The 13,230-nt window shown below is 41.7% G+C and overlaps 1 protein-coding gene across 1 annotated transcript; it reads left to right on the forward strand.

The window, feature by feature from the left end:
* The first annotated feature begins 229 nt into the window (after positions 1 to 229).
* On the forward strand, positions 230 to 12,924 carry DUSP5 (dual specificity phosphatase 5). The gene is made up of 4 exons (XM_072423849.1): positions 230 to 638; positions 5,464 to 5,600; positions 8,406 to 8,625; positions 9,907 to 12,924. Exons 1-4 carry the CDS (start codon positions 275 to 277, stop codon positions 10,305 to 10,307), a joined length of 1,122 nt encoding a protein of 373 aa, XP_072279950.1. The 5' UTR covers positions 230 to 274; the 3' UTR covers positions 10,308 to 12,924.
* Positions 12,925 to 13,230: the final 306 nt, after the last annotated feature.

Consider the following 13,230-nt stretch of genomic DNA (forward strand, 5'->3'; position numbering starts at 1 on the left):
AGGGAGGTTAATAAATCAGGGCCAATGTTGCAGCATCCCAGCAGCGCAGAATGAGCCCCGCACCGCTTTCTGCAACCACACACCTCCCTCTAGCGGGGGAACTCTGCCAGGGGGCGGGGCTACACACAACTCTATGAATGGAGCGTCTCACTCTCCATATATGGGCATTGACGTCAGGGCCGGGCGTCCCGATGCCATATAAGCGGAGTCCGCGGGATCCCCTGGAGCGGAAGTGTCATTTAAAGCTCAGCAGAGCGGCGGCTCCTCAGCAGACATGAAGGTGACCTCCATAGAGAGCCGGCGGCTGCACCGACTGATCAGGAAAGAATTCTCCCGCTGTCTGTTACTGGACTGCCGCCCTTATCTGCCATTCAGCGCCTCCAATGTGCGGGGATCCATCAATGTCAACCTGAACTCCGTGCTGCTGCGCCGGGCCCGGGGCGGAGCGGCTCCGCTGCACTTTGTGATCCCGGAGGAAGGAGCTCGGTGCCGGCTACGGGACGGACAGGTGTCTGTGGTTGTGGTGCTGGATGAGAGGAGCCAAAGGTGGCAGAAACTGAAGAAGGACAGCCCGGCTCATATTGTGATCAACACCCTTAGCAGCCTGCCGGGGGGACCCCGGATCTGCTTCCTGAAGGGTGAGTACCCCAAAATACTGGGGGCTGATGGGTTATCCCAAAATACTGGGGGGACTGATGGGGTGCCCTAAAATACAGGGGGAGCTGATTGAGTGCCCTAAAATACTGGGGGAGCTGATGGAGTGCCACAAAATACTGGGAGCTGATGGGGATACCCCACCCTACAGAGAGGGGCTGATGGGTACTTGTGGGGGGATCTATAGATTGAGGGGATGAGGATCTGTGTGCTACATTAAAATGGTTGGGAACTGATCTCTATAGATGGGGGATAGAGGGGATCTATAGATTGGGGGATAGAGGGGATCTATAGATTGGGGGATAGAGGGGATCTATAGATTGGGGGGATGAGGATTTGAGTGCTACATCTGAATGTTTGGGATCTGATCCCTATAGGAGGATGGAGGGGATCGGCTGGGGGGTAGATGAAGGAAGTCTGATATCTGGGGTGAGGGGGGCATCCGATACCTATGGAGGGATTTGATAGGAGAATGGATCTGATACCTATGCACATAGTAGATTTCCTCTTATCCCTTCCTATCTATAAGGGAAAGATACATTTGTATGAATGGAGGGGATCTACTACCAATATGGAAGGGATCTGTGGTGGGATTTGATATCTGTCTGTGTGATGGAGGGAATCTACTACCTATAGAAGAGATGGTGGATCTGCTACCCATAGGAGTAACAAGGGGATTTACTATCTTGAGTGGATGAATGTGAATGTGAGGATCCCTAACTGAAGGGTGAATGTGCTATAGGAGAGATGATGGGGATCAGCTCCCTGGTATGGTATGGGGGGTTCTGCTTCCTCCACTGAAGGTGTGAATTTTAACTTGCTAAAGGGTTAAATGACAAAAACCTTACCTATGACTACATTGGGCTTTATGCATTTATATCAAAGGTGACTCATTTCCTCCACCTGGAACACTTTTTGTTCTTTTGTTCAGTGGTGAGGGGACGTTAGATCTGTTTGCATCATATTTTTGATTTTAGATCCTTGTCTGTTTACTATTATACGGAAATCCCAAATCCAATTATCTCCATATCTCTTGTTAGTAAGCCATTGGTGGTCCTTCCCTTTGGGAATAAATTCTGACCTCATTCATCAGGCTTTCATTTCTGTAAATTAATTTGATTTTAGCATGTAATATGAATGATGGTAAATTGGCTGGATTACGGTTGTAGTTTGTGGATTTTTTGTAATGTTGTAGTATGTATTGTATTGTAATGTTAGATGAGATGTCCAATGTTCCTAGATTGTAAGCTCTTCGGGGTCCTCTCCTCCTCCTGTGTCTGTCATTTTTATTGTAATATGTTAGCACTCTATAAATCCTGTTTAATAAATCCTGTATTCTTATAATTTGTCATTTGACTTTTCGATATTCTGAAACTGAACAGGAAATGACTTTCCTGTATATGGCATTCTTATAGCTCACCACAAATGTTGCAATCTGACTGTACAATCCTTATCATATCTACCAAATAGAATATTGGCTACAAACTGAATAGTGTAGGTTGGTCTTTATATCCGTTTTATAAATCTCATAAAGATTGTATAGTTGCTTTGTGATATAAATTAGATTTTCACTTTAAAAAAAAAAAGCATCAAAAACTTGCAGAAAGCTAATTACCAATTCATTAAACGATCAGACTTACTGGACTAGCACATGTAAAACCAGAAAGCATTACACAAAATTATATTGAATTTTGTGCTTGGCTTAATTGACCAATCAATTGTATCCGATCTAATAATAATTGATTGGATAAAAAAGAGAAACTGAATTCTATATTGCATTTATATGGTTCAGTGTGATCATAGACAATATTTGCTTTATTGTGTTCGGTGTATTCTCATTTTTTTTTTGGCTCCCCCAAAGTTTGTAATAGATGTGTGGAATGAACCAGTGATTGCAAATGATAAAATAATTGCATTACAAAATCTATTGAAACATTTCTGCCAAGAGCGAAATGTCAGGATGTGTCATAAATAGTCTCATCAGATGCAGGAAGAAGCCTTTTAATTGAATCATCTCCTGGATCTCTGTTGTAAGGGGTTAATGGCAAACAGTATATCTCAGCTGTACCTACAATGGGTGCAATCATCTGCAGCTTGTTAATGGGCCTGTAAAGCCATCACCCCCTGGGGAGAGGCAGCTTCCCCTGGTAGGATATAACTAGTTAGGATGAGGTTATTAGCAGGTCAGAGGGTGGTATTTGTCCTTGCAAGTTGTCACATCTAGGATGCAAATAGCTGAGGTGTCATATAAATTGCCCAGCAGCAGGGCGATAAGGTCAGGGGAAGTGGTCTGGCTGATTGAGCAGGCTCCTGGATTTATCAGAACTTGGCTACTGAGCTGGATCTGTCTTGTGTACCCACTTATCATCAAGAATACATTAGTCATACCCTGTCGGTTTTTTTCCTGGTTATTATTATTAATAATAATAATGAACAGGATTTATATAGCGCCAACATATTACACAGCGCTGTACAATAAATAGCGTTTAGATTAATATAATCAACACTTAATTACAATCAAGTTCCAGGTTCCAATACTTGATTTTCATAAAGGATTAAAAAATTTAAAACTTAAATATGCCAATGCCATGCTTATGTAACTTTACACAGATTTTACTCCATTGTATCCAATCAAAAGCATTTTCATAACTATTTTTGGTCCATTTTATGTTTTTGTTGGTCAGTTTATGAACTTAAAACTATTGCATGGTAAATGGCAATCACTTATATCCATCACTTATATCACTACTGGGCTATCTAAGCTTGGCCAAGAAGGCATCTGTGTGGCCCTAAATTCCTTACAATTTGATTGTATACTAAACAAATGCACCCCATTATTATTATTATTAATAATAAACAGGATTTGTATAATGCCAACATACTAGGCAGCGCTGTACATTGCCCTTTGTTACCAAAAATAAGTTTTATGATGTGAAGGAGCCAATGAGATCGGCTTCCCCAAAAGTTGTGCCAATGAACGTTGAGATGACCAAATTGGGTGTTTGTCATCAGATCTTTATTAAAGTTGGAAGACAATTGTTCTCCATCACATATTTTGCAGCTTTTATTAGAAGAGTGTTGCCTTGTTCATGCAGCTCCCCAAACGGTTTTCCTAAATATAAAAAAAATAGTTTGTTTTTTTAAACTGCTGCTATGGTTTTGGGTGTTTGCAGAATGTTTGCTCTTCCTGTGCTATTTCACTTATGTCCGAGTCCTCCCTCACATATCCCGTCCTGTGACCAGGATGAATTTTCCCAGCTCTGATTGATTTTACACAAAATCATCATTCCCTATAGTCCTCTATTGGGCGAAGTGTGCCCATTCATTAATAAGATTGTTAGGTGGCTGAATTGTAGTGATTAGAAGATTTTCATCCTTTTGCCTCCAGCCGCATCCTCTGCTACAAAAATGTTAAAAATCTCAATTGCTGCACAGGTGGGGGAACTTGTAAAAAATTTGTACAACACCATTGTCTGTGTTTTCACCTAACCTATAATGTAACTTTTGTTCCAGGCTATACTATCCACTAATAGCGGCTGTATTGTAGCCATGTAATTGAATAAAAGGTTCTTTCATTGATCCCGGATTCAGTGAATTGCAATTATCACTGTCAGATCTCCTCCCCTTGTCCTGAGTTACCTTCCTGCCGCCCCCAGCACAGGAGGTAAAATTGCTAATCTCCTCCTATTGACTCCCTGCAGGTCCTTTATCCTATGAGCCGGGGATTAGGACATATGGACAGTCTGGAACAGCCTGCTCTGATGGCAATTACGATTACACAGGAAGTGATCACACTAATGTGTCACCACCTAGACCATAATCACCGCATTCCATAAACAGCTTGATCTTATTATCAGGTTGATGTATTAATAATAAACCAATGAATATGAAATAAGTATTATATAACCGTCCCTTTCATTGGGAACAAGGTGTTAGTACATTGGGAGGATGGATCGGGGATTATGGCCGCTGTATAATTATTGTAAGGGTTATGTTAATTGATCAATGATATAACATTGCTTTGGTTTCCCAGAATGCTGCACAAAAAATTAATCAGTGAATCCTATGTGAAAACATTTATATGCAGACCCTTTTATTTTCCGGTAGTTAAAATGTTATGTAAATCTCGGGTGAAAACTTTTTAAGATTATTATTATTATTATTAATAATATATTACGCAGCGCTGTACATTAAATGGGGATTGCAAATGACCGACTAATACAGACAGTGATACAGGAGGAGAAGACCCTGCCCCGAAGAGCTTACAATCTAGTAGGTGGGGGATGACTCCATAGTGAATGCCTAGCTACAACTTTTTGCTATGAGAAGAAGTTCAATTCGGAATCGGTATCATTGAGGTCTGAATTTAATATTGAAAGTGATCTTAGATTGTAAGCTCTTCAGGGCAGGGTCCTCTCCTGTGTCACAGTCTGTCATTTGCAACCCGTATTTATTGTACAGCCCTGCATAATATGTTGGTGCTATATAAATGCTGTTTATTAAAAATTTTAAGGTGCCCTGTCTCTGCTTCAAATTTGGTTAAACAAGCACTTTAAGGAATGAGCTGAGCTTTGTGGTTCATTCACGGTGGGGTTCGGAAATGGAAACTTTTATTTTATTTGCCACCTTTGTGATAAACGAACCTGCAGGAGGGCAGTAAAGCCAAATCTACTTCTCTGGACAGTGGCTGAGGGTTGAAGCCTGGAGATATTCTGCATTGAGATCACTTCCTTTGTATAGTCATTGTTTTAGGTGAACATTATTAATAGATCCCTTGACGTCATTCTAACAATTTCGTCTTTCCTGCAGGTGGATACGAATCCTTTCGCACGGAGTACCCAGAATGCTGCGTGGATCAGAAAAGTTTGCCGCAGGAAGAAAACGACAGCAGTCAGAATCTCCAGAATCAGAAACTCACCTCATTCCACAAGCCATCCTACGATCAGGTACAGAAGACTGTAATATAATTTATTGTACAAGTTGAGCTTAGAGCATCTGAAAGTCTAAATCATAGCACTGCTTTGTTAAGGCTGAACCCGCGGGACACAATTGGTAACTAATATACTTTCCTCAGTAACCAGGCAGGCTATAAACCCACTTTGTGTGTGCCAATAGTCTGTGGGAGGAGCCAGTAACTCCACCCACTGCAGACAAATATACGAGGGGGCGGATACAAGACCAGTCATATTGCACAAGTAGAGAGGGCAGCAGTGACCGGTCTTTGTTACAAATTCCTGAGGGAAAAGTGCCACACTGGATTACTGTGCAGATTTGAAGATAGAACTTGCAAGGCTCTTGTATTCAGACAACATTTGCTTATCCCAGGGCTCAGCTTTGACGTATATCTATAGTCTATAAACTTTTTCCTGGCATTAGGGAGCTGAAATGAATAAACTCTGCAAGCTGGTTATAGAAAGAATTTTTCAGCTGAGTCTTGTTGCACAGGAACGGAACAGCAAGGGTTAAGCTTTGTGTGAGTGCCTTTCCGTCCTTTAAGCTTTGGTCCATTAGCGGGATATGGGCTTGTGAAAGGCCCTGTTTCCGGAGATCAATAGAGATATTATTGCTTCCTGTTTAGAATGCTCAGTGCCGGAGCTTATTGCGGAGATGGCTGAAAGCAGAAAATAGCCTTTGACTCATCTCCTGTCCCCTATAGATCGGCAGATCTTATAGCATTCTAATTACTAAAGCACCTTCCTTCCGTATCAGCTTTCCACTTAATTATTGATGGTGAGATTGTCCTGGCGGCGGATGTGTAATGTCCAACATGACGGTTTAAACTCAGACGCAAGCCCTCGCATACCCTTCACTGGCTTTGCTCATTCATACAAGTGAAATCCTGCAATGAATATACATTGGAAAGAACCTGAGCTGAAAAGCTTGCAATGTTATTCTCCTAACGGACAATGCAAAATGCAAATGTGGTTATTGTGTGATATATACATTTGCTGTAACTCTTTGCTGAAAGTAAAGAATTGCTTCAACGTTCAGGAGAAAAACACATTTTACACATATAATGCAGTGTTTTCCCGGGGCCCTTTTAGCTGGGTGCACCATCCGGCACTTTCATGTAACTACCCGGCTGTTTTTGGGTGGTTACTGTATAGTTGCATCACAATACAGGGGCAGCCACCCACCTACAGCTCAAAAACCATTTCGGGGTTAAACATTGTATTGCATATAAATAGAGGACAGCACACACACTGTATGACTTCAGTTTCCTAAAAGAAGATAATTGCATCATTATCTCACCAGATTCTGGTAATGCATTACACAACTTGCATTGTTTTAGAGTCAATCTACTGCCAGAACTTTCTTTATAGAAGTAGTGTTGGGGTTGTCTGGTATCCCCAGGACTGGTGCAGCCCTGTGCGCTGTATACAAAATACAAGTGCTTTAGCCTGTCCTTTGAAAATTCCAAAACGTCTTTAAAGCTTTTCAAAGAATAGCCAACACCTTTCAGGTGCAACATCCCCCTCCTCACCTCTCTTCTGAGCTCCTTGTAGAAGAAACGGAGCAAGAACTCACCGTGTACTGGGCAGGTCTGGTCCGGTGTGTAGGAAGTATACAGAGGATGTAGACCCCGTTCCTTAGTCTGTTGATGCGGGGGAGTCTTTGTGATGGCGCCCATTATCATTGGGACAGAAAGTATTGAAATGCAAAATGTTACAAGAATAAAGGGGAAATCTTCCAATTGGGGAAATTTGTTCTGGTGATCAGAATCTTTTCTTTTGGAAAGTCTTCCCTTTGGGCTCCCTGTTGTGTCTACAGAAGCCTCTACAGATGACAAAAGCCTGACATCTAGTAAATGTAAAAAGGTTTGACTTTGGATATACTTTAAGCAGGATTCACATATTGCAGTGCAGTAATACTGCATCAATGCACGATACCATTCATTTAGAGGCACGACAATGCATTACAATGTGCTTTCTGGTGCATTGGCAGCTCCACTTACCACAATGCACAGTAACATGCGACCTAATGTTCATTAACCTAAAACAGTAAATTGGAGAGGTGTTAATGGGGCCCTAATATGTATAGTTTTCTTTCTCAGTGATGGTGAACCATTAATCAAATGTATTACTGTGTTCACCAACATCCAAGCAGATGTTGAGCTCCATGTTAAAATGCAATTTGATATTCTGCAGTGGCAGTCCTTAGAAAGCAGTTTTAGGTTACCCCGACATAATTAGATAATGTTCAAACCGGTTGTTGGCCATACCCTTGGTTACACCACCACCTCGGCTCCTAATGTCATCTGTGCAGTTAAGACGGAGACGGAATATTCTTTAGGAAGCTTAAGGGATTAGGTGAAGTGACAGCTCTATCTTGTAGCCCACAAGAGGTTACAAAGTCAAGTGCACATCCTGTCCTAAAAGCAGCGATTTTAGGATTAGACACAATGGGTGGGGGGCTTTGTGGGAGTTTTGCTGGAAGATTCTTCTCCTACCTGAGGCCGGGGTCTTGTGGTGGGAAATAATGGCGTTGTCAGCTTCTTGCCTCATCTATGTGGGTCGTACAGCGGGAGTTGCGTGTGGGCTTGCGATGTGATTCACTGGTTATAATTCCAGGGTACAAAGCCAAAGATCACAAACGTAATGCAATATTCCATTTTTAGATTAGCGCTGTTTCATCATGAATATTACTCATGGTCTTGATAACCCACTCTGTTCTAGTCATAAACTTAATCTTTCTATTCTGTAAAACTTTATTTAACTTACGTTAAAATTACCTTTTTAACTCTATTATAGGGCAGCCCTGTCGAGATCCTTCCATTCCTCTACCTTGGCAGCGCCTACCATGCGTCAAAGTGCGAATTCCTGTCTGGCCTTCACATTACCGCCTTACTCAACGTCTCTAGAAAAAGCACTGGATGTATCAAAGACCAATATGACTACAAATGGATTCCCGTGGAGGACAACCACACGGCCGATATCAGTAGCCACTTCCAAGAAGCGATAGAATTTATCGGTAAGTGGAATATAAAGATTATGAAAGGTTTAACTAAGAATCATCCAAAAATTTCTGGAACTAATTGGGCAGCATGGTGGCTCAGTGGTTAGTACTCTGGTCTTTGCAGCGCTGGGTCCCAGGTTCCAGTCTCGGCCAGGACACTGCATGGAGTTTGTGGGTTTCCTCCAGGTACTCCCACATTCCAAAAACATGCAGTTAGGTTTTGTCTTTTGTCTTCCCCCAATCTGACCTTAGACTGTATTAATGACATGTGACTATGGTGGGGACATTAGATTGTGAAGGACAGCTAGTCACATGACTATGGACTTTGTACAGCGCTGTGTAATATGTTTGCGCTATGTACCATGTAATAATAAAAACAATTTCTGGGGTTAATTTCAGGTTACACAAGAAGAATTTTTGTTTTACTGCATTATGGTGAACACTGTGACAAATATAGGGCATTCTGGGGCTTCAACATTTTTACAGCCACCCTCCCCAAAGCCCAACCATTAATTAGAGACAATGTGGCTGTTTAGAGCCATTAGGGAATGCTTCAAAGGAAGACATAAACAGAACATCTTTGTAATTACAGGAACCAGTGCTCTAACATTGCCAATTTGTCTCCAAGGACAAAGCTTGCTCGGGCCAATAAAACGGGTTAATGATTTTGTGACTGCTGACCCCTCTCTTGCTCTGCCTGGTGGTCACTGGGCACTTTTCCTTGGCCTGACTTGACTTTGTTCCCAGATGGGGGGTGTTTTATGTAATTAATGAACTTGTCTGAGGTCAGCCAACATGTGCAGATGTTTTGGAGCCATAAAAAAAACTTGCATTGCATTTTAATGACCGCATGTCATAGGCCCAGAGCCATTTTGTAAATAATTAGAAGTCTCCACGTTTAATGGGACAGCACCCCACTTTTACAAGCACCGGTATAGTAGAGCTTTGCACCCTGGGGCCACCTAAAACTTGCTGCCTAAAACATTTGTGCAAGGGCAATATATCTCTATTTAGGTCGGAGTGCACTATACTGTGGAAGTCCAGCCCAATACACCACAAATCTCCCAAAATATCATGCTGCACCTTTTTGAGTTTGCATAGTCCATATGGGGTGCTAAGAATGAATTTCACATAACATTCATCCTTGAAACGATTTGGTTTCTGATTTTAAATATTCAGTTTTGGAAGAATGTCATTTATGTAGCTGGTCATCTTAACATGAATTTGCATAGAACTAGAGGCATGGGTTTTTATTATGCAGTTTTACTTATGTGTGGACTTTTGCTCTGTCTGCAGATACTGTGAGACACTCAGGAGGCAGAGTCCTGGTCCATTGCGAAGCTGGCATCTCCAGGTCACCCACCATATGTATGGCCTACCTCATGAAGACCAAGCGGATCCACCTGGAGGAGGCCTTTGAATACATCAAGCAACGCCGCAGCCTTATATCACCCAACTTCAGCTTCATGGGCCAACTCCTTCACTACGAGTCCGAAATATTCTCTTCCAAACCCAGCGGGCCCGTCATGTCTTGTAAAAGGGACTCCGTTTCCTTCTTCTCAGAGGACATGAACATTGGCCAGCACTTTGAGGGGTCTTGTTTCACTTTCCCCACTTCGGTCTTGGCCCCCGTTCCGCTCAGGTCTCCCGTACACCAACTGAAACTCAGTCCAATCACTGCGACTTCTTCCTGCTGACACATGCCGTACAGGCCGTGGACTAAACTGTGAATATGAACTGTAAGGCAAAAGTGCAATACGACAGACAGTGTCGCCATTCCTCGGGCATGCAATGTGCCGCCCTATAAGTTACATCTAGGCTTTAAAGACTTTCGCTGGATTAAGTTTACATACTTGGATATGTCCTGTTGTAGTTGTGTTTTTCTCTTTTCTGTGTATTCCTGTCCTCTCCGAATACTGAGGGTATAGAATATTATACCCTCTCAATAATATGGAGAATTGTTTTAGCACAATCTATACATTTAATGTACTCTCATTTAATAGGTCTGTGTGGCAATAAGTTGTATACAATCTGAGATGTTTACATTCAACTTTGGGTGGGTGAATAGTCTGCCATGTACACTGTCAGTGTAATTAATTCATTAAGGTGATTCTAGGAAATGGGTGTCTTGTGTTGGGTGCTTGCCAGCCTTTTGAAGTAGGTGGAGGACAATTTCCTTCCTTGGCTCGCCTCCTCCTTGGGCATTTTCCCAGAGTACCTTGCATTAGCAATGTCTGTGGAGGCCCAACACAATCTACCCTGAGATTACTTGATGAGAAAAATACTAACATTGAAAAAAATGTTTCCACATTCCCATCCTTGCACAGACATATTTATAGCTGTGCAATCTGAGACCGGCCATAGGAAGCTCAAGACATCTGGTTGTATTCCATAGGAATATTGGAAAGGAAACCAGCTGTGCACTGGGAAAAAAAACTCTCGACTCTTCATGTTCAGTACTGAAAGGTTCTTGAAACTGTTGCAGATTGAAAGATAGAAGTCTTGCCAATTTGTTTTTACAATTTTACCAAATACAATATGATCTGGGCCTTGTAAATTGAACAAAATTGGCATTGAGTAAAGCCGCCAACCAGACAGAAGTCTCTAATTTTCATTCCATGAAATTGGGTTACAATCTGCAGCAATGTCTTTCTTAATTATAAGTCCACCCAAGCTGTTTGTCACAAGTATTGGCTTTCAGTAAGAAAATAAAAAAATGCATGATAACCCCATTACAATTTTAACGTGTTAATTTTTCCTGGGAGAAATCCAGATGGTTTGTATTGTAGTAACGAAGGGCTGGGGTGGTCTTGGCCATTGATGCATGTTCAAAATGTTAAGGAACAATGCACTAGGTTTTGTTATAGTAACAAGCAATATTTAAAGGTCCTGATTGGTTGGGACAGCCTCAATGTGACCATACAAAAGGAATGTTAAAAATAGCGAACTTTGTGCAAATTTGGTGGTTGGCAGCAAGGTGACTTGGTGGTTAGCACTCTGGCCTTTGCAGCACTAGGTCCCGGGTTAGAATCTTGTCCTGGACTCTATCTGCTTGGAGTTTGTAGGTTCTCCCTGTTTGTGTGGGATTCCTCCGGGTACTCCAGTTTCCTCCCACATTCCAAAAACATGCAGTTAGGTTAATTGGCTTCCCCAAAAATTGTCCTTAGACTGTGGTAATGATATATGACAATAGTAGGCCCATTAGATTGTAAGCTCCTTTGAGGGACAGCTAGTGACATGACTATGGACTTTGTACAGCACTGCGTAATATGTCAGCACTATATAAATACTGTGTAATAATTATTGGGCAGAACCTTAAGAATGGTTTGGCTTTTTGTTGGGATCTTGAATCCTATTGTTAACATGCATGGTTTGCAGGAGGATATGGCGTGGTTAGAATACCCGTCGGCCATCAAATTACTAATGCCATTACTTTAAGGTGGTAATGGTAGATCTGCAAACGTTTGTGGAAGATCCACCGTCTCAAATTCAACTTGGTGTCTGCCAGTCAGTTATCTATCCATCCCACTGCCAGAAAGAATCCATGTGCTTGTCAACTTTAAGGCAACTCGTAGATGGATGCTTTGAATGCATTTGTGAAGCATTAGCGCTACTACATCCATCCGTGAGAACAACCCCCTAATCTAAGAAACACTTTGGTATGTTATCTATCCAAAAGACTGTAATCTATTGTAGCCCCCAATCATGCATAATGAGATCAAAGCAGCCAAAGTCTCCTGCAGACCTCCTATGGTGGCCAAACAGTCTTTAAAAGATAATTCCAAAATTGTGCAGTTTGACATAGGGGGAACATGGGCACCGGCTGATCCCAGATGTAGGGAACAATGACCAGGAATGCTATTCCTTTAATTCTCCATGTGATTGATTGGGTGAAGTGTGCATGCTCCATCCACAACACAAGAAATGCAAGGGGGGTATAAGTCAAATCTACGATGTATAATACACATAGCTTTGTATTTGGCTCCAGTACAGAAATGTAGAATTACCCTTCAGAGCAATTGACTTAACTGGGGCAATAATAAGAAACATTTTCTTAGACAATCTTACCCAATGTGTGGTCACCTATAGGCTGTTCCATAGCTGTTGGTTTACACTGGAATGTTTACTTTGAACCTTTTGGCTGCTGGAAGAATATAATGGATTTCGGCAATAAAAAGGTCGATATTACTACTGTGTAAAGATGAGTTGTTGCTGCTTATCACAATATTTTAAGGTACCATGCAATAACTTGTTTTCGTCTGTATATTTTTTGTGTACATTCTTTGTGCCAATAAATGTGCTTTCTTATTTAAATTTTATGTTGTGCTTCGTTTTGGAGTGGGGGTTGGTGATTTACAAGGTTGAGGTGTGTAAATTTGGGTTAATATTCTCTCCCGATCCTTCAAGACCAAATCCAGCTACTGGACAAGTCTAATCCTGCACCCTACCTGTCCATCAATGACCATATACTCCTGGGAAAAGTAGTTGTGGTCAACTGACACAATTATTAAACAATATTTTTATAGCACCAACATATTATGCAGCATGGGTGATCTGAAGTCATTATTAATAAACATTATATAGCAGCAACATTTTATGTAGCACTGTAAATCACATGGG

The sequence above is a fragment of the Pyxicephalus adspersus genome, chromosome 10 (assembly GCF_032062135.1).
Source record: "Pyxicephalus adspersus chromosome 10, UCB_Pads_2.0, whole genome shotgun sequence".
NCBI classification, from domain to species: Eukaryota; Metazoa; Chordata; class Amphibia; order Anura; family Pyxicephalidae; genus Pyxicephalus; species Pyxicephalus adspersus.